This window comes from Pararge aegeria, chromosome 22, assembly GCF_905163445.1.
Source record: "Pararge aegeria chromosome 22, ilParAegt1.1, whole genome shotgun sequence".
Classification (NCBI taxonomy): domain Eukaryota; kingdom Metazoa; phylum Arthropoda; class Insecta; order Lepidoptera; family Nymphalidae; genus Pararge; species Pararge aegeria.
The window spans coordinates 13952217-13975409 of NC_053201.1; the positions used below are offsets into that span (position 1 = coordinate 13952217).

At 35.2% G+C, this 23193-nt stretch overlaps 1 protein-coding gene across 1 annotated transcript; it reads right to left on the minus strand.

The window, feature by feature from the left end:
* Positions 1–3275: 3275 nt before the first annotated feature.
* On the minus strand, positions 3276–9523 carry LOC120633994. The gene is made up of 4 exons (XM_039904432.1): positions 9380–9523; positions 8433–8630; positions 7266–7430; positions 3276–3548 (listed from the first exon to the last, which is right to left on the minus strand). The coding sequence occupies exons 1-4, from the start codon at positions 9477–9479 to the stop codon at positions 3334–3336; spliced, it is 678 nt and encodes a 225-aa protein (XP_039760366.1). The 5' UTR covers positions 9480–9523; the 3' UTR covers positions 3276–3333.
* Positions 9524–23193: the final 13670 nt, after the last annotated feature.

Here is a 23193-nt window from a genome sequence, read left to right on the forward strand (position 1 = left end):
TATGGTTAACTTAATAGATACTCCTAACCTATAAAGCCTTACTCACTTTTTTTTTTTTTTGCTGGATCATTAAATTGGCAACTTTCAATGACCTTAACATGGGAATAACATAAACAAAAGAGAAAGACAGGAGATTGAAACTTTCAAGAAATTATCACAGAATGCTTAATAAAAATAACCTAAAAACTAAAAGTTTATCAACTAACAAAGCAAAGTTTAAAACTGAATATTTGTACAAAGAAGAGGGCTGATAAAAAAGTAAAACGGAAAATAAATAAATAAATTTAAACTATGTAAGTACATCTATCTTTTATCAGAGAAAGTTTGTGGGTATGTTCCGTATAGGCTCCGAAACGGCTGGACCGATTTCAATGAAACTTTCAGAGGATCTCCGGATTGACCTGGCGAGTAATCCTGTAAAGTTTGGTGACGATCGGAGCACTCCTATTTTTGAACTTTCAAACTGTCAAATGCAGCTTTTATTTACTATGATGAAATTCTATTGTTGGGTGTACATGGGTGTAGATAATGATCTTCACCCGCCCGAGAAGAGAATAGAAGAGAATGAATACGGAGAGATATAAATGATTTCGTATATTATGAGACTTAAATTAAAAAAAATAATGATGTAAGTTTATTGTTTAAATAAAATAAATCAAAATCTAGCCCGGCGAAGCGGGCTGGGTACGCTAGTGTTTGATAAGTTTTTTTGAATTTGATCAAAGAAACACTAAAAATGTCACAGTTGTTTGTTTAAGCATTTAAAAAAGAGCAAATTGGAAAGACATTATTCAATGCGGACAAGACGGAATTCAATGTTTGTTAACATAATATATGTATGTATTAATCCTACTATCCTACTGATCCTACTATCCTACCATCCTACTAAGATTATAAATAAGGTAATTTTGGACCTACCAATCCATAAGTTTAAAGAATGTGTTAAAACACATTTATTACAGCGAGGTTATTATACTATTGATGAGTTTCTTAATGACAAGGTTGCTTGGAAGCATCCGGCTCCGCTTTCATCTCTCACAAGATAGAAAAATGAATGTTAAAATATAAAATGTAAATTTTTGATGTTGGAAAAGAGCAACTGCTGAGTTTCTTGCCGGCTTCTTCTCGGTAGAATCTGCCTTCCGAACCGGTGGTAGAATCACTACACACACAGACTTGACGTTTCAAAAGTGCTTGTATTAGGCCTACTTGAAATAAATGAATTTTGAATTTGAATTTAAATGTGAAAGTGGGGATGTTTGTTACTCAATCACGCAAAAACGGCTGAACTGATTAGGATGAAATTTGGCACGCATGTAGCCTTTGACATGGAAAACAAAAACGGCTACTTTTTATCCCGATTCCTTTAGTAATTCCCGAGGGAAAGTTTAAAATTATTTCCGAGCTAAGCCGCGGGCAGACAGCTTTAAAATTTGGTATGCATATAGTCATGCGCCGGATCTCTTTCCGGTCGTGTCGGATCTATCGTCACATTTGACTATGAGATTTGCGACAATGAGACACCTGTGTTTGCGCAGTCACTTGTGCACTATAATATAGACCGCGTAGTCAGTAGCGTGCACAGGGTTTTTGACCAGGGTATGCATAAAGAAGGAAAATGGCATAAAATGGAAAAATCCTTCCCCTTTATGAGTAATACAAATTTTTTAGGGTATGCAGTGCTTTTGTGCATGTATGAAGTGCACGCCACTGCGCGTAGTTGAAAAATCTCTCATGTTATTGACGATAGACGAAACCGGTAGGAAAAGAGTTACAGCTGTAGTGTAAGCTTATAAACGAGTGCGTTTTTGTTTTTACGAACTCCCTGGCGCAGCATAGAGAGCTGTGACTTTCAAGAGGAGGGCCCGGGTTCGATTCCCGGCAGGGACTATATCTGGGAATTTATAATTTCTGAATAAGACGGCTGACTGGCGCAGTGGGCAGCGACCCTGCTTTTTAAGTCCAGGGCCGTGGGTTCGATTCCCACAACTGGAAAATCTTTGTGTGATGAACATGATTGTTTTTCAGTTTTCTGGGTGGTTATCTGTATATTATATGTATTTATGTGTATTATATTCATAAAATTATTCATCAGCTATCTTAGCACCCATAACATAAGCTACGCTTACTTTGGGGCTAGATGGCGATTGGCGATGTGTGTATTGTCGTAGTACCTATATTTATTTACTATTTATTTAATTTTCTCTAGTCTGGTCTGGTGGGAGGCTTTTGCCGTGGCTAGTTACCTCCCTTCTGGCAAAGCGATTTAGTGTTCCGGTGCGATGTCGCGTAGAAACCTATTAGAGGTACGACTACCATTCTCCCTAACAGATTATCCCGCTACCATCTTAGGATGCAACATCACTTACCACCAGGCGAGATTGCAGTCAAGGGCTAACTTGTAGTCGATATAATAAAAAAAGAGTGAAGAAAGATGAACAAAAAAAATAACACCTTGATGTTATTATTTCTGGGACGTGTCAAACGTCAACCCGTCATGGCGCCGGGTTTCCGTGACAACTTAATGAAGAATATTCCCTAAATAAACAAAATATTAAAGACTTGAGGCACGGTTTTTTTATTACCCGCAATACATAACACTCTGTTGCGATTATTTTTATATTAGAGATGACAGTGGATTAAGTTATAATTTTATTAAAATACCAAATAGCGTTGACGTTTTAAAATGGTCAGAATCACAGAATTAAGAACATACAGAATCCGTGTACACGACTAATATTGAAGCATCAAGAACCACTCCACTTTAGTAGTCTTTCTCGGTCAGTCGCTTTATTCCATTTAGCAGTTGACAGTTATTTTACCTCTAATGTCCTCTACGTTTACCATAAAATGGGGAAAAGTTTTAGATTCCGCGGGTGTAGTAATAGGTATATGAAGGCCATATGGTTATTATATACCGATGGTACATAAATAATGTATCGTCTGAACAATTTTTAATTTTCATATTTGTTTTAGATAAATAGTAAATAAAAAAGAATGGCGATTGCTTTGAGAGGTAGTTGGTCACAAGAATCACTAAAAACAGTTATTAGTGCTGTGAAAAATGTACCTACCTATATTAATTTTCAAAATAAGTATCGCATCGTTCTTATACCGGAATAAGTAACATTGTTATAATCTGTACGATATCGGACACGATTATAACCTCTACAACGGTCGAGCTAAGATTAAGGCATTAGCTTATAATAACTTAATAACTCATAGTTAGCCGAAGAACTGGGTATTTCGACTTCAGAAGAAAATATTCCTTGTGAGGTTTCAAACAGTTTTAATTTTCAATAATACATTTTAAAGTCTAAATAGGTGTTCAGATCACAATATTGATTTCTTAGTACACTCCTCCAGGGGCACGCATTTGCCAGTAGCAGTATCACGCACGGTGGGCTCGTCGCAGTAGCACGCGGAGTAGTCGCAGATCTTTCCGCGAGTATCAAGCTCGGGTTTAGGGTTGGCGCAGGTTGCTTCCGGTTGCTTAAAACCACATCCGGTTGTGTACGCGTGGGTGCCTACCTCGCATTCACGATGGCCTTAAATCAAACACATATCATATATTATCGGAGTTATTAACATGCACCTAACCAAAAACGCGATCGGTGTTTGTCAGGTGGGAGGCTTCGGCCGTGGCGTGCCGCAAAGCGATATACGGATTAGAGTTATTGATTTAATACCCCTACCAGGTGAGCCCGCTACCATCTTAGATTGCCACTTGCCCCCAGTTCGGATAGTAAAGGGCTAACTTTTTTTTTTTTTAATATTCATTTAGTTCGCAAAACTGACAATCAACTGCTTACTCTAATATAAACAATAGCACTGTTTGGCATGTGTATACAATTGTGCCTTCTCGATGCGAACATAGCATGCAAATCCGTTGGGTACATGAGGCAAACAACTGAAAATAATATAAGTATATAATATAAATTATAAAAAATATTGTGGAAATAAAATTACTTAAGCAATCCTGTTGATGTTGGAAAAGAGCAACTACTGAGTTTTTTGCCGGCTCTTCTCGGTAGAATCTGCTTTCCGAACCGGTGGTAGAGTCACACTAACATGCATACTTGACATGTCAAAAGTGCTTATAAAGTAGGCCTGCTTGAAATAAATGAATTTAAATTTGAATTTGAATTGCACTAACTTGTAGTGGAATAAAAAAAAATATGCTATTTCGTAAAATATTAGTAGCTGTTATCAAATCTTGATGTCTGTTCGTGTATTGATCCCGTCGTCTGGTCAACAGAATAATAAAAAAAAAACAACCAATTAAGATAACGTTAAAGGAGTTATTGTTGGTGTAACTCAATAAGAGCACTGATACCTGACCAGCGAATTGGAGTTGCTAATTTTATTGCATTTTAGCTTTATATTTAAGGTTTTTTTTATAATTTTATGCATACCTTAATTTTTTTTTTTTAAATCCACTTTTCGTTTCTATGCAGCTATACCATGGCATCTGTAGATTTTGGTTTAGATTGATTGTTAACTTCGAGAATGTTAGAGTTGAATCTACAAAGTCAAAGATCCAATGTTCCAGCACGTTGGATTCCCAAAGTCCAACGACCCTTGAAGTTATGTAGCCTAATCTACCTTCAAAGAATTATGTCGGTATCTCTAGTTCTTATATGTAGACTGTATCATTCTGATTTGAGCAAGTCATGTTAAGCATTTTTTTTATAGTATTAAATGATGGACCAACAATATTTCTCGCCTGATGGTAAGTGAATATCTAACGCTTATAAACAGAGCAGCGTGCCAGAAACACGTCCGGTTGCTGCCCTTTTTCTAACAACCTGAGGAGAAAGCTAGTAAGTTTCATATAACTGTAAATACACCAGCAACCACTTCATTTAAACCGGAATACAGCGATGCAAGAATTTTGCTTTTCGGCATAAATAAGCATAGCGGAACTAATTATCTGGATGAGCTCCACAAAAAAGCTCTAGTTCAACGAAACATAGCTCTAAATGACTGTGAGCTTATAAAGCTTTCCAATTGTAATAAAATCAATCAGTAAGCATAGTGACCCTTCTCTTACGAGTCACGACTTCTACAAACTTATCACTAGTAATGAGTGGCATCTTCAAATTATATTGGTGATAATATAGTAGTTAAAATATAGCACTCTTAATCGTCCGCTGAGTGACTCGTGGTTCAATTGTAAAAACCATTGGAAGCGTGTCGACTCTCCTTTTTCGTGACATGGCTTATACAAACTTATCGCTAGTAATAAGTGGCCTCTTCAACTTGTATTAGTAATAATACAGTAGTTCAAACAGTATCTCTATGCAATAAAATTGTTTTTATCTTCAAAAACTTAACAACAAGTTGTTAGATATTACAATATGTTGTTGAAATGTTGTTATTAACATACCAGAAAACAGTAAATAGACATATTCTTGACCAGTTTTTCTAGGTGAGGGACAACGCCAACTTTCTAACTCCAGGCTGGTATTGACAATCTCAGGAGGACAATCTTCACTAATATTATAAAGGCGATAGTGAGTTTGTTTATCCTTTACGCTCTAACGAGGACTCCCTGGCGAAACGGTTAGCGCTCTGAATTAAAGTAGGAGGTACCGGGTTCGATTCCCGGCAGGGGCAAATTGGGAATTTATAATTTCTGAATTTTCCTTGGTCTGGTTTGGTGGGAGGGTTTGGCCGTGGCTAGTTACCACCCTACCGACAAAGACGTGCTGCTAAGCGATTTAGTGTTCCGGTGCGATGTCGCGTGGAAACCGACTCAGTGGGCAGTGACCCCGCTTGCTAGGTCCAAGGCTGTGGGTTCGATTCCCCCAACTGGAAAATGTTTGTGCGATGAACATGAATGTTTATTGTCAGTGACTGGGTGTCTTTATGTATATTATAAGCATTTATGTATATTATTCATAAAAAATATTCATCAGTCATCTTAGTACCCATAACAACGCTTACTTTGGGGCTAGATGGCGATGTGTGTATTGTCTTAGTATATTTATTAATTTTCTGCTTGGTCTGTTAAAACCTTACTAGTATGGCGATGTGTGTAATGTCGTAGTATATTTATTTTTTTATCTGCTTGTTCTGTAAAACCTTACTGATATGGCGATGTGTGCCGATGTGTATGGCGATGTGTATCGTAGTATATTTATATATGATAAAATCGCAAAGGATGCAAGGAACGGGACGTGCCGCCCTGCATCAATTATCAAGAGCCGTGAGTGTTTTGCACGCCCTTCTCACCGGAACACTTTGCCGCCAAAATAATTGGCGGCAGTGTTTGTCTCTATCGCTTATAAAAAGAGCAAGCTCCTCGCATCATCAGCCTCAGCTTTGCCTCTACCCACATACGTAAGTCCAGCAATAAAAAACAACATGTGTCGCAATGTGGGTTATTTGTTACCCGAATAGGTAATTAAATATTATAATGTTAAGATTATGTAAAAAAAAAAAAAAATCTACACTATCGCCTTAGGTTTAAGTATTCTGTAATGATAGTGTTAGAATAAGAACATAAATAAATAAATAAAATAAATAAATAAACATGCTATATTTGTTATATTCACACAATAATCAAATTATATAGACACAATATCAATAACTAGTTGTGGCCAAGGCATATTGTATAGTACATTTCTCAAACATATCTTCAGTTGAACTCATTTGGTCATATACAAGTACTTTTCAAAATCATTTACGAACAACCAACAATAATAACTTTTCCCGCGTTAAAGTTCATGTGTTTTTTTTTTAATAAACAGTTTCTGTTTGCAAGCCAATTCGAAATTTAAATTAAACTTTGACTAGTTACCTCCTTGGTTGCCATATTTCGGATTAAAAATATCGTTCCATTTTTAAATTACGCGATAGATATGAGTTTATTTTTTGCGTTAAAGTTCATTTTTTTTAAAACAAATTTTCTGTTTGCAAGCCAATTCGAAATTTAAATAACACTTTTGATTAGTTACCTCCTTGTTTGCCATGCATCGGATTAAAATATATTTTCATTTTTTAATTACACAACAGATATGAGTTTTTTTGGCCGATGAACAGATATGGATTTTCATACAATTTTTGCAGGCCGCTGTTCGCATATATATGACATATAGCAACTTCGATTTATCTCGAAGAAGCTTGTCAAAACAACTCAAATTTCCAAGCATGTTTGAGAAAAGTTACTTTATCACAACACCAAGTTATATAATACTAAACGAATATTTACTTAATCTGCATTCAGTGTCCTATTTTAGTAAAAATAAAAAGCTACTCACATCTTCCCATAACATAAATACAGCCTCTTGGGTAGGATACCGGCTCTGCCATCGATAAACCGACCACGGCGAATAAACACAAAACAAAGATTAGCTTCATTATGGTAGAGGTGCTTTTGAATCGACCGTGTTGTACGAGAGTGCTCAGTTGTGTCCAAAGATGCACTGGTCACTTGACTTTAAATACGACGCCTTGATGTGATAATGACGTCATTAATTGTTATGTCAGTAACAAGCGGTCGCTCGCGAATTCACCCAAATAATAAAACTAAATAAAAAATTTAAAAACCCCGAAGCTGATCAAGCCCTTACTTGTAAAAAAGAAAATGTAATTCAGCATTTTTTGGTTGCGGCCATCTTTGATTTCAAATTTATCATGGGGAATTCTGTCAAACTCACACACACACTCACACTCACATTCAGTGTGAATGTGAGTGTGAGTTTGACAGAATACCCCAGAGTGTGAGTCACATTATTAAATAGTAACAGATAGCTTAATACTATGTTTGAGTAAAAACTCGTACTATATTTTGTATCGGCGGCCACCTTGGACCGATTTTCAACTTACAACCAAAAAAAAAGAAATCATATTCGGGTCATTCATTCGGTAGCTACGATGTCCCAGACAGACATACTCGAACATACGCACACTGACAGGTTAAACTTATAACAACCCGTCGGTTTTGCGTCGAGGGTTGAAAAAAGATAGCAGGAAGACTGGGCTTTTCAATTTTAAATCATTTTTTTAAGGTTTCATTAAAAATAATCCTGTGGAATTAGTTCACACAAGTATGATTTTATTTATAGTTATGTTTTATATTATGTGTTTTATATCTATATCTATAATTTGAGGCTACGAAAGATTGAGATGCATATAGAGTATCAAGTCTTAGGATAAATATATGGTTTATTAATTTTTTCGCGGCATAAAAATTACGAAATATTTTAATGAAAAAAATTTTAGTTTATATTATTATTCAATTTCCGTGGAAACTAAAAGAGAAATCCAATTGAAAACTAATGTATATCTTATTCTCTCCCATACATTTATATGTTTCTTTATCGTGACGCATTTCCGTTTCATCGAGTTAAAAATCACGATCATTAAGTTTCATTTAAAAAAAAAAGTAATAAATGCAAAATATATATATCACAATATTTATTTCTTTGTACATTCCTCTAGAAGCACACATTTGCCGGTAGCAGTATCACGCACGGTGGGCTCGTCGCAGTAGCACGCGGAGTAGTCGCAGATCTTGCCGCGAGTATCAAGCTCGGGTTTAGGATTGTCACAGGTTGCTTCCGGCTGCAAGTAACCACATCCGGTTCCGTAGGCGTGGGTGCCCTCCTCACATTCACTTACGCCTGGAAAATAATGTGACATGTATTCCATAGGTTTTGAAAAATCTACCCCCAAACGAGCCAAACACTGTGATTGTCACAAAATTAAAAACCTACAGAAACCGTGTACACGACTAATATTGAAGCTTCAAAACAAGATTTGAATCTGCGATTGTAAAATTTATAAAATTCATATTTCCTCCAAGTGTAGGTACACTTTAAAATTTAAAAAAATATATATATATTTTCATTGCTTATCTTAATATATATAAAACTCCTGTCACGATGTTTGTCCTCAATGGACTCCTAAACTACTTAACCGATTTTAAATTAAATTGGCACACCGTGAGCAGTCTGGTCCAACTTAAGAGATAGGATAGCTGAGATCTTTAATTATAGTCGCAATTTTATTTTATTGCAAATTATTTGTCTATAATTAATTGACAGTCACATGTTATATATATACTACTATACTCATTTAAGGCTTAGCGATACTGAATACTTTAAAAACAATATCAAACGCAGACGAAGTCGCGGGCAACAGCTAGTATTATATATTTTAAACGCACATAACTTAGAGAAGGTGCGTGCTGGGATTCGAACTCAGATAGTGAATCCGGAGTCTTACCCGTTGGGCTATCACCGCTTCACATAAATATGGACACTTATTTTTTTTAGCCTTGCCTAGAGCTTGCTTTCATCATCCGCTAGATGAAGTATAAAACGCGCAATGAAACGTTTATTTTTATAACTAAGTTAAAATAAATACTCACATTGTCCCAATATATATCTACAGCCTCTTGAATGAGTTTCCTTTTCGGCCATCGAGAAATCGACCACAGCGACAAAACACAAAATCAACATAAACTTCATAATGATAGACGTACTTTTGAATCGACTGTATTATACGAGAGCGTTATGTGTTGTCCCAAGATGCACTCGACAGTTGACTTTAAATAGCTCTGTTTGATGCTACAATGACGTCACTGTGTAATTAAATACCTATTGACCAGATAACCTGTCTCAGCTTGCATGGGGATTATTTCCATCACGCCAATGGAACCGTAATGCGTATGCCGGCGCAAGACCACCCGTGTTAATTCAAATCAGAGCATGCACTTCATACATAAACAAAAGCACGGCCTACTCTAAAATTTTTAATTTGTTTGTTAGTGCTTTCAAGGATTTTTGTGGCGCCATCTAGTTTGGCAATGTGGAGACCACTAACTCGTATAGAAGGGGGAGGTTCCCATTTAATAAGTTATATCTACCCTTTGCTTAACGTAAATGCCAAACGACTTTCAAACAGCGGCTTTCTTCTGCAGTTCAAGTGCGAATTCTTAGTTTTTTCGGTCACGTGTCCAGACGTAATGACGTGTCCATTGAGCGACTTGTGGTTCAAGGTAAAGTAGAAGGTACCAGAGCACGCGGAAGATCACCGATGAGATGGACGGACCAAGTGAAGGCTACAATCGAGGCTCCTCTACATGAATGCGCAAGAAAGGCCACCGTTAGAGAAGAGTGGCGAAGTATTGTCAAGCGAGCCACAACACCCAGATGACGACCACGACCAGTCTGTCAAGACTGAAACGACTAAGAAGAAGAAATGCCAAACAGCTGTTCGTAAACCAAAACACGCCACTCAGTTAAATGTGCGATTGTTTAAGAAAATCATACTCATTTCATAGCCAAATGTTGTCAAACACCTCATTCGAATAGTAGGGTTCCTAGAGGTTTCTCGATTATGTGATAGGATGAGTAAAAAAGCGTACAATTGTAAACAGAGAGAAAACAGAAAATCTAACTAGTTTGCCAGCAATCATAGATTCACTTTCGAGGATCAAAATGCTCAAAAGTCAGAGTAAAATGGAACTTATTTTCATTGAGGCGTAGGTGTTAAATATATATTCCTGTAATTCGAAGGTCGATTGGCGCAGTGGGCAGAGACCCTGCTTTCTGAGTCGGAGGCCGTGGGTTCGATTCCCACAACTGGAAAATGTTTGTGTGATGAACATGAATGTTTTGTTTATATGTTTATTATAAGAATTTATGTATATTTATTGATTTATTAATTCATATGACACACCAGCAATTAATTGTAACTAAATAGAAAGAAACAAATTATGTATTAGAATTACAAATTCTGTCTAGTGCTACTACAATAATCAATTATAGGTGAATACAGCATTATCGTAGTTATCTCCGGTCACAATTTAAAAACTAGAAATAAACTAAAAACTATTATATCATTATATTTTTAACTATATATATTTTTTATTAACTATTACATATTTTTTAATAAAGTAAAAATTGGTTCATTAGTTTAATAAAAAAAATATAATAGAAATGAAATGATTCATGAAAATGTTCATCAGTCATCTTAGTACCCATAACACAAGCTACGCTTACTTTGGGGCTAGGTGACGATGTGTGTATATAAAAAATAAAATGTAACATATAAAAATATATAATTACATCGGCATCCAGGCCCTTCACACCGGAGCACAGATATGTTGATGGTAAAACCAGCCCACCTGTCTATCGGTAAGACAACCTGGCCATCAAACCTAAGACCTGGTTATCCATAATCAAAAATGCTAACCACAAGTCCTGCAAGTCAATTATCATTTATTTTCATTTGTCAAAAATAACGTACCTACCGAAACATAACATCATAATAATAGTAGTAATAAGAAAACGATTTTCTTATCGTTTTTCGAGTGCTTTTTAATGACACAATAGAAAACTACTGGCTTGCTATTATTTGATAAGCGTCATATTATCTCATCCAGTGGCGTGCACAGGGTATCTGACCAGGGTATGCATAAAGCAGGTACATGGCATAAAATGGAAAAATTCCCCTCCAATACGGGTTATATGAAAATAATTTGGGTATGCAGTGCTTTTGTGCATATATGAAGTGCACGCCACTGATCTCATCCCATAACCTAAATAGTCCCATTAAATACTCCTAATAGTACTTCTCCTATAAAATACTTCAGCATCAATCCTTCATCATCATGTCAATCCATTACCGGCCAACTACAGGGCACGGGTCTTCTCCCACAATGAGGGGTTAAGGCCGTAGTCCACAACGCTGGACTCTACGCACCTTTGAGTACATTACGTGGAAGAAAAGTCGTATTATAGTATAAAGGACTACGTAATCGATAAAAAAGCTTGGGTGCAAATTATTGCTCTAACCAGGTTGCTCTTGTAATAATTTTAAATGACATTGTGAGATGGTGATAACAAAAAAAAACAACCGGCTAAGTTTATTGTGGGCTTCTTCTTAGACCAGGACGCGTTTGGAACCCTCGTAGCTTTAGTTTTAAGTTTACGAATGTGGTTATCGCCATCATCTCACTACCGTGTTATTCTTATGTACGCATCAAAAGTGCCACCTATGGGCCTACTTGAATAAAGATATTTTTGACTTTGACTTTGACTTTGACTAGAACTCTCAGGCATGCAGGTTTCCTCACTACGTTTTCCTTTACCGTTGAAGCAAGTTATATTTAATTCCTTAAGGCACATAACTTACAAAAGTAAGAGGTACGGGCTGGAATTCAATCTCGCCCCCGATATTGAAGTCGGCGTCCCACCCACAGAACTATCTCCGCTTTACATATAAGTCTCATCTGTAAACAAACCACCCAAATTCGCCATAAACGATCCGATACCCTAGAAAGTTTTAGGAAGAAAATTGTATGTAAACTAATACAAATAATCTTAATTATAAATTTTAATTTTAATCTTACTAATCAATCTGTTTACTAGCTTAATTCATATTTACATTATTATTTTTAATAATCTATAGTTAAATACTTATTTAAGTTAGCAATTTTTTTTTATATTGTGACCGGAGATAACGATAATGCTGTATACACCTATAATTGATTATTGTAATGGTACTAGAAAGAATTTGTAATTCTAACACATATTTTTTTTTATGAATGTAGTTACAATTAATTGCTGGTGTGTCTTATGAATAAATAAATAAATAAAGAATTTCAAATTTTGTATTTGAAAATCTTCTTTCCATTTTCTATCTTCTTGTTCTCATGTGAATCCGATGTCAATAGGCAGCGTGGTGTTTTCTACCTACCTTGTGTGAGACACTCTGTGCCCAGCAGTTAGGCATTAGATAAAGGGTGATGATTAAATGAGAACCTGTGAGACTTAAAAACACTTCACAATGGGAAAACATATAACATAGCAAAAACATAGCTTCCTTATATCGTTAATTTTGTTGTTTTTGCCTCAAGTTTAATTTGCGTGTGAGTATAACATATATTTATTTACAAATCGTGTCCAGACGGTACGTTGTTGAGCTTCATAAAACAACTTAATCAATGATTTACGGAAACCTGTTTTATAAGATTGTTTATTGATTAAAATTTTATTTACTTGCATCGATGTCTTTATATAGTCATGAGGCACTGTGAGGGCGTAGCAATAAGAAGCAGTTATACCCTTATATTATTACAAATACATACAAATAGGGCTGTCTCCAGTAGATGGAGGTTAGAGTAAATATATTTTTCCCTATGAAGTGCGATTTACAACTTTCGCGGTTATTACACTAAACTTACACATAACTTATTGATAATTTAATGTATGTTTATAAAAATATTTCAAAATTTAAGAAAAATTGTGACTGCAATAATTTCAACGTAATTAGTAAAAATGAACTTGCAGGGCAATGTACTAGGTAACATAAAATTCATAATTCGTTTAAAGGAAATTGCATACTGTTTTACAATAAACTATCCTTTGGCATCTTGGAAATGTCTCCTAAAAAGTTCAAAGTTTGTATTAAACGTAAGCTTATAGAAAAGTATATAAAAGACTACGTAATCGATAAAAAAGCTCGTGTGTAAATAATTTCTCTAACCAGTTTGCTCTTCTAATTGTATTAAATGACAATGTGAAATGGTATTAACAAAAAAGAACAACCGGCTAAGTTTTTTGTGGGCTTCTTCTTAGACCAGGACGCGTTTGGAACCCTCGTATCTTTAGTTTTAAGTTTACGAATATGGTTATCGCCATCGTCTCACTACCCTGAGAAATTACACAGTACAAATTTCTCATGTCATGTATCAACTTATTTCTACTTATCATCATCATATCAACCCATTACTGGCCCGCTACAGGGAACGGGTCTCCTCTCACAATGAGAAGGGGTTAAGGCCGTACTCCACCACGCTGGTTCAACGCGGATTGGTGGACTCCACAACCCTTTGAAAACATTAAGTAGAACTCTCAGGCATGCAGGTTTCCTAACCATGTTTTCCTTCACCGTTGAAGGAAAGTGCTATTTTAATTACTTAAAACGCACATAGCTATCAAAAGTTAGGAGTGCTTGCTGGGATTCGAACCTCGGAAAGTGAGGTCGAGCTCCTTCCCAATGCGCTATCACGCTTTCTATTTATAATATAATAAAATTTAGAGATCGTTTCAGATGCGGGCAAAGGCCTAAGATATCATACTTTATAACATTTATTTATTTTCTGTTCGCAATCAAACAGGTAGAGGTACACATAATATTCAGATCGACTCGTAACTTATCTGTTCGTTTATTTACCAAATAACCGGTCATTTAACAATTTTCATAAGCTTGACTTATAAATAAGTTATAGGTACCTGATCGTTTATTTACTGAAGACCAGTCCCCGAGGTCACCCTTGGCCGGTCGGCCACGTAATAACCGGTTAGCAACTTCTTCCAACGCTTATATAAGTTTATTCACTTCACATCACACGCCTTGAACTTCCAACCAGTTTTGCTAAAACCTTTCCTACTGGTTTTTTTTAATGCACTACGAGATAGCCCTTGACTGCAATCTCAATACTTAAATGGTTTAAACCTGCTTGGCCAGTTATATAGGCTTTCATCTTTCATAAGGTAGAATAATAATTTTTTTACTCCACCCAATCTATAATAATATTATAAAGAAATTTTTATTTTGATTGTTTGTTTGCAACCAAAAGGCTCCGAAAGTTCTGGACCGATTTTAACCACTTCATCACCAAAAGAGAGCTACTCGTAACTATCACGATGTAACATAGGCTATGTTTTATTTTCAAAAAAATTGAAGATCCTTAAAAAAATTAATGTAACTCAAAGTTGCAAAATTTTCCTTTAAAATTATTTTTTTAAGGACTACCTAAACAAATCTTAATTTAAAAATGTCTTTTTAAAAATTACACCCGGCTATTTTACAAGAATACATAACTTAAAAATATGGTTTAAAAACCTAAAAAAAACGCGTACGCACTTGCGGGGCACAGCTAGTAACTTATAAATGCCAAATTGTGCTTGTCTGTTTCTGTCTTTGTCTTTCCTTTACGCCCTCATTACCTGATTTCACTACTTAATTTTTAGCATTGAGTTTTTAGGCCGTAGATTAACATAGGCTACTTGTTAATTTTTAAAACTATAATAGTATTTTTACCTACACTTGACGGCAATGTCTATTTTATAAATTTAGAATGCACATACAAATTTTCGGAACCGACTGGATTTGAACCTGCGACTCTCTGGCAATCGCGCTTTGACCACTATACCTCAAAAAATCCCCCTCCTTTTTGCAGTCGGTTGAAAACACTCAGCCTCGTAAGGTAGATATACGTTTTATATTCCAGAAGACGTGATCAATTACGCAGCGCGTGACAAATTTGTCTCCCGCCGTGTTTGCGCGAAGATATCTCTTCTTGAGATCAGGTATCTCCAAATTGAAATCTTAATGCGGGAATCGCTATTCGTTATCCTGGATGTGTCACCTTGGTTCAGTGTCGGAACTTCTGGACTCAAAGGCACTCTGTAAGCGGCGCCGCACACCGAAGCTACAAGCTATACGCAAATTCTACAATCAGCGTTGGACTACATACAGGCTACAGGGTACCAATGCACTAAGTGGGCAGATGACATAAAATGGATAAAATCTCCAGTAAAAGTTACAAAACTTAAGTTTAGTTTAGTAGTGTGTAGTTAAAACCACACATAAAGAAAACTCTAAAATTTCACTCACAATTGCGGCAATTTTAGCTATCCAACACCTCAAGTGTTGGATTGTAAAAATTGACATAAAAAGTACACAGTGACAACCATACTATCAGTTTTGCTTACATTCAAGGTTAAATGGGGTCAACTGCAAACAGCTATAATACACAGGAATTCATAGTCACGGTAGGGGCGGGGCTCCCTTAGGAGACGAATTAGCTGCCATGCGGCGAATTTACCTTTTATTAATTCCATAGACCAAAAGAACCCCCAATTTGCCAGATGCTAAGAGCAGATTGCTGGCTGCCCAAATTTTGACAACAAACCCTTTGTTAGTTGACAGTTGGGGTTAAAGTGACACGCATAAAGAACTCTCTGAATATATATGTTAATGGATTCTTCAGTGATTGCCTATTAAAGACAAAAAAGGTTACATGAAAGTTGGACGTTAGGTCTTAGGGATTGTTTACCTCTCTGATATGAATTTCAAACACACCTCCATGTGCACTCACACATTTAAAGGAGATTTAAAGTCGAGATGTTTCAGTTTTGTTTTTGCTTACTTGCATACTCAAATGAAATTTATAAGATACGTTATTTGAAATTATAATAAAATTTCTAAATCGAGGATTAGTGTCACTTCTTTATGGTTGGTGTTCTACTTCTTCTTCTTCTTATGGTGCCTTTGGAATGTGGCTTAGCAATAATTGTCGTATTAAATACAAATTATGTGAGTACAGTGTGCGGCCTGACTAAAAGGCCAGATGTATAAACTCGCGGGTAATACTTGTACCTACGTAGTATTATTATTTATTCTCTACTTGTAACAAAACACGTATGAATAGATACAATTGTAGTGTCTATCTGGAATTTCAAATTGAATTTTAAAAATAAAATCTTAAAACACGATTTTAAAAGTAGCGATGTCAGTCCATCCATTACATATACATCTTCACTCAAAATAGCAATTTTCAACATATTTAAAATATACTTAAATAATATATTTATTTTTATTATAATCGTAGGATACGCCGACTATAATATAAAGTAATTCAGCTGTTCTTATCACATAAATAAAAAATATTGTTCTCAGAAATGAGCTGAACGCCTGAATAAAAAATTATACAAAAAAATTGTTTGTGCGTGATTGCTCCTTTGGTTGTTAGGGGGCATTTTGACGTCAAAAAATAGCTTGATGTTGACGTCACTTTAAAATTAGTTAACATTTCAAATATCATGAAGAATTTTAGTTTGATGTAACTCTAAAAATTATTTGCTACACCCATATTATCTGGTAAATCAATCAAACTCAGCCAAATATCACAAGCGCAGAGTAAGGTAATCCTTTGAGGAGTTGAATAAACCCCACTTTTATAACATGATTCCAAAAGGAAATGTAAATGACATTATACTTTATTTTACAGCCATTGATGAATTCCTTAATGATTAAAATGAATATTACATACACATTTATCAAATGCGGTGATACCACGCTCCTTGAAGTTTACTAAGTTACGTGCGTTTTTAATTGAAGCAGTTAAAACATTGCTTGCTTTTTAATATTGAATGAAAACATCGCGAGGAAGCCTGCGAGCTTCTCTTTAAACTTCTGCAAGATATATGAAAGTCTACCAATCTGCTTTTGGCCAACATCCATGGATTACGGAGAGAGAGAAGACAAACATCTGCTCTATAGTTTAATTAGTTTTTATTGATTCTCTTTGAACATTGTTAGTTCATAAGCGAAATTAGCATGTAGTGTTTACTTTTAAATGGTTTTGCATACTCTGTGTAATGCTATATACATTGCACAGAGTATGCAAAACCATTTAAAGGTAAAATTGTTAAGTAATATTATTTTTATTTATGTAAAATCGCTGGTAGATATATAATATATAAATAAATATATATAAATAAATAAACAAATAAATAAATTAATAAATAAAGTGGGAAGAATAAGTCAGCGGTCCTGTTTCCATCAACTTAAGGCGTAGTAGACTGGAACACAGCATTGCGACAATGCTGCTAAGCGGCAGAAATAAGCACGGTGATAGTACTTGGACCTGGACGAAATCTGACAAAAAAGCTCTATTACTGCTAAAATAATGTCTAATTGCTTAAATTAAAACGCACGTAACTCTATATTTTCTTTATAGCTCTTGTGTCATCATATCCACCCATTACCGGCCCATTACAGAGCACGGGTCTCCTCCCACAATGAGAAGGGGTTAAGGCCGTAGTCCATCACGCTGGTCCAGTGTATACTTACTAATTAGTATCGTACGCGATTGAATATGTGCGCAGTTGTCTGGAACAATTAAATATATAATAAAAACTAGTTCGTTACCCTCCAGCAATACATAAAGCAGATGTAAGCATCTGTGGGCTCGAGTTATTGCTTTTCAAAAACAAATATTTCCACAACACGAATGCAAATAGCGATTGACAATCGCTGCTCCGTTATTCCCCTGTACCGGTATTGAAAACTTGTTGCATTTGTGCGGCCAGGAAACGACCGATTCGATTCTATATCTGTTTTAAGGAAACTTAGATAGAAGCAGGCGTTACTTTGCGGAAATCCATGATATATTATGTTAGGAGCATCCTCGGGAGATGTTGACTTAACAATGAATAATTGTTAACAATTATTCATTAATAAATATTAATTGTACAGGTGGACAGGTGGTGTAATTTTACACCACCTGTCCGCTCTCGCCCTAATTCAAAGGTTGCCTGGCAGAGATCGCTAGTAAGCGATAAGGCCGCCTTTTGTATTCTACTTCCATCTTTGTATTTCTATTGTTCTTTTATCTTCCTAACTTCATAGTGGTGTACAAATAAAGAGTTAAATAATAATAATAATGATTTTTTAAATATAGTTCAACGGGTACTTACCACGATATTATTTTTGGATTTGTCGATAAACGAGACAAATCCAAAAATATTATCGTGGTATGTACCCGTTGAACTATATTTAAGAAATGTTAATTAACCACGAAAATCTTAGTTTAAAATCTTTAATAAAAATAATAGTAAAGTCAACATCTCCTGAGGATGCTCCGGTTTCGGAGCGAAACGTTCGTAGAGGGTACATTGCCGAAGATCTGTTTGGTGTGGAGTGTAAGGTTTGAAGAAATTACCAATTACACCATACAGATTCTTCTGCCTTTCGCGGAGTACAGTCAATTAAAATTAATTTTCATAATTAAGGGAAACTTCTTAAGAATCTTTGTGATTTGAAAATCGATGAAACGAAAGTGCGTCACGATAAAGTAACAAATTCTTATTGTACATTCTTATAAATATAATATACTAGTTTATTTTTTTTTTGTTCTATTTTTTAATTTTTTTGATTTTTTCTCAGTTTAATACTGAGCATTGTTGCCCATGCAAAGTATAAGGCTGAGTTTGCGGGCAATTTCTATATTGTTAAATAATAAAGTGGTAATTGCATAGATAAAGAACTTTTAATAACAATAGAGTATGGCAATAAAGTATTCTTATACTACGCTGATGTCTCCCATCAACCCAGATAAATATATATAGAGCATAAATTTCAGAAATTATAAATCAAAAAAGTATATTAGAAAAGAAATGATCTACGTTTCTTAACTATTTTATATCTCTTAACCACTTTTAACCGCGTGATTTGTAGCCCTACATTTACATCAATATCTCGATTCAATATAGCGTGTAAACTAAATGTCGTTAAAACAAAAATATCTTACGTTACAGTTAGTATCAGCGTTACGTATCTGCAGGTGCACTTTAAACGTTAAATATTATGTAGATTCTTATTTTAAGCCAGTTGGAAACTGTAAAAGAGTTGTTTACATCATGAGAGTTCATCACTTTTCAAATTCAAATTCTTTATTTGGAAAAAATATGGTAGGCACCAAACACTTAAATATATAGATGTTAACGTTTGGTGTTTACGCATATTTTGTCGTTCAAACCGTACATTTCAAATCTTTATATATATTTCTTGTGTGCGTGTGTATGTAACCGAACTCCTCCTAAACGGCAGGGTGGCACCCTGGATGGTTTAGATTCACAAATCAGCCTGACAGAGTGCGCTGGGGTCCGCTAATAATAAGGTAAATTAATAAAGCATAATAATATTAAGTATAATATAAGTATAGGTAATTGTATACGTAAAGTGAAAAATTTTTGCGCACTAAAACTTCCTTAACTGAATAAAATGTATATTTTAACAGCCATTTCTTCAAAGCAGGTTTGAATCTTCTTAATGGTAAAATATGTAAGTATATTTTGTGGTAACAGGATGAAATTAAGTAAGATTCGATTACCGTATGATAGGTACAGGTAGGTTTCTTTTCAAACCAGGGAGCGTTTGGAACCTTCCTAGCTTTAGGTTTATTATATTAATAACGATAGGCCAGCGTTTGACGACAATCATGCCCGTTAGAAAGCAATGATGAGGTCTAGGTTGGAGCACGCTTGCCTAGAAAAAGCCTATTCACTCTAGCCTTGAAGGTACTCAAATTATACGTGGCAGGAAACACAGTTGCCGGGAGGGCGTTCCACATCTTAGCGGCACGTATCAGAAACTTGGATAAAAAACGTTTCGTGCGTGTTGATGGAATATCAACCACATAAGGATGCCACGGCTCAAGGTGTTTCGCTGTTCTGTGGTAGATCGGGGAAGGAGGAACAAGATTGTGAAGTTCCTGAGCACACTCACCGAAGTATATCCGGTAAAAACCGATAAACAGGCAACATTAAGTCGGTGCTGGAGACTATGTAATTTCGACTGTGTTAACGAATTGTCGCCTATAGTTCACCTGGCGCGACGATCCACCGAATCTAATGCTTCAAGCTGGTACTTGGCAGAGCCACCCCACAGGTGACTACAGTACAGTCAGTACTCCATGCTTGTTCGCACTTAAACACAGTGCGAGGCGTTGACCTGGCATGAAGTACCGCCTAACTTTAGTTAAAAGTTAAAGTTAAGTTAAGTTTAGTTTCGTTTAAGTTAACGAATACACAATAATAGACAATAATAGAAACCTAAACGTATGAACCTTTCATAAGTGTCTGTGATAGACCTACTTTAATAAATAATTTTTGAATTTGAATTATTACTTACGTACATAGCTCCAGGAATAATTTAAACTTCTTGATGTAGAAAACGAGGATCTCTAGGTTTCTTTTTATTATTTTTATTTTTTGCTATCCAGGTTTTCAATTTTAATTTAAACTCAACTTAGGCTGATTTACAGTTATCTTTTGTTTCTAAAACAATTTATTTTTAAATAAAGTAAAGTAAATACAGTGATTGATATATACTTGTACATAAAACAAAATGTATACTTCACATCTTATTTATTATATTACTAGCTGTTGCCCGCGACTTCATCTGCGTTTGATTTTGTTTTTTTATGTGGCATTAAATTTGGTTGTAGATCTAAAAATATTTAAAGTATTCAGTATCGCTAAGCCTTAAATAAGGGGTTTGCTGCTGTCCGCTGAGGAGTTTAGTTTGAGTTTAGTTAAGTTTGCTAAAAATTAAACACATAACATCTATACGTGTACGGAAAAATTCTTTTGAGTTTATGCTTACACCTTTAAATTAAGACCTGTGATGTATATTATGTGTAATGAGTTAATAAATAAATAAATAAAATAAATATAAATATATAACCTCCAGTACAAAAATAATTATTTAAATCGATTATAATTTGTCGGAGTTATGGTGTAAAATCGTCAAATACTCATCCCCTCACCCAAAAGAACCGAGCTTAATGTCCGGATAAAAAGTATCCTATATTACTTCTAAGACTTCCAAGAATATATGTACAAAGTTTCATGAGGATCGGTTAAGTGGTTCTTGCGTGAAAGCGTAACAAACAAACTTACATTGACATTTATAATATGAATAGGGAAGTAGGGATAGTGAGTATGGAATAAATGTATGTAATGCTGCAATTTAAAATCTACTGTTTCTGATTTAGGTAAGAACCTATTAATATTTTAACAGTTATCATTTTCGAGAAATAACATGCTTCTGCAATTTGATACATCGACTGGGCTGTTGCTCCTAAACACACTAGTAAACTCAAACTATATGACAAATAAAAAAAAGGTTTTAATTGGTAGGGTACTCATAAAACTCAGTACTATTTTTCTCTTTAATTTTTTTTTTTTTTTAATTATTAACAATTCTTAAAAACAAATTAACAAACACTATTAAAAATTTATAAAAAAAAAAAAATACTTCTACTTCTACTCAGTTATTATTATTAGATAGAAGCAGGCGTTACTTTGCGGAATTCCATAATTTTAATATATATAAATCTCCTGTCACGATGTTTGTCCGCGATGGACTCCTGAACTACTGAACCGTTTTAAATTAAATTGGCACACCGTGAGCGGTCTGGTCCGACTTAAGAGATAGGGTAGCTTAGATCCTTAAGTAAAGTCACAATTTTATTTTATTGCAAATTATTTGTCTATAATTAATTGACAGTCACATGTTATATGTATATACAACTATACTCATTTAAGGCTTAGCGAAACTGAATACTTTAAAAACAAAATCAAACGCAGACGAAGTCGCGGGCAACAGCTAGTATATTATGAAAATTAAGCAAATTAAGCTTAATATTCATAATATATATTATAACGCTTACGTATTATTGAACCGCTTTAGCTTAGCTTTTGTTTTCCTCATCCTAAGTTTGCCTGGCAGAGATTTCTACTAAGCGATAAGGCTGCCTTTTGTATACTGCTTCGTCTGTGTTTTTATTCTTCTTCTATATTTTTGTGTATGTTGTACTTAGGAATTTACCAAGCCGGTATAGGATGTCAACGCGGAACTTTTTTGCATCAGTGACTCCTTTTGGATCTCTAGGTCTTGGGTTCGAATCTCGTGTCAGGCAAAACATTGATTTGATTTGTCTATGAAAAAAACTGTGCCAGGCCGACGTTGGAAAAGCAGGGCAGTGTAGAACTTATAATAAAGGCGTGATACCATACTTGAATCACAATGTGCATTGCTGGTTACAGACACAAACAAGTAAGAAAAAACAGTGTATTGTCTTTTTCACGCATTGTTTTGTATAATTATCTTGCATTCCAATCGCATTTGTATTGTTTATTGCATTTGTTCAATCGTCATAATGCATATAACAGTCCCCTGCTGGACTAAAGGGTTCTTCTTATGGGGGGATTTGCCAAAAATCACAACTGAGAGATGAACCTTGCATTGCTTGCGTTCTCCGTTATAACCCTTAGTTCCTGGTACAACACCCGCAGGAAGAGAAGAAGGTGATAAATGTATTCCAATCTGGCATCACCAGTGGGTGCATAGAGGGTATGCACAGGGTATGCAGATGATATAAAATGAAGAAAATCTCCAGTACGAGTTTTAAAAAACTTGAGGATTGGCATTGTAAGAGTTATAAAAAGCCTACCCTTGAGTATATATAACTCGTACTGGAGGTTTTCTTCATTTTATATCATCTGCATACCCTGTGCATACCCTGTATGCACACCAGTAAGCATCACCACAAGATACATTTGTTCATTTTATTATAAGTAAAGCGGCGATAGGCCAGTA

Bases quoted from the DNA above. Each gene is read 5' to 3' on its own strand.
- LOC120633994 (XM_039904432.1), bottom strand. From the start codon at position 9,479: ATGAAGTTTATGTTGATTTTGTGTTTTGTCGCTGTGGTCGATTTCTCG. The intron at 8,631-9,379 runs GTGAGTATTTAT...ATTATTTTCCAG, and splicing joins TAGATATATATTGGGACAAT to GCGTAAGTGAATGTGAGGAG. The intron at 3,549-7,265 runs GTGAGTAGCTTT...GTTTGATTTAAG, and splicing joins TATTTATGTTATGGGAAGAT to GCCATCGTGAATGCGAGGTA.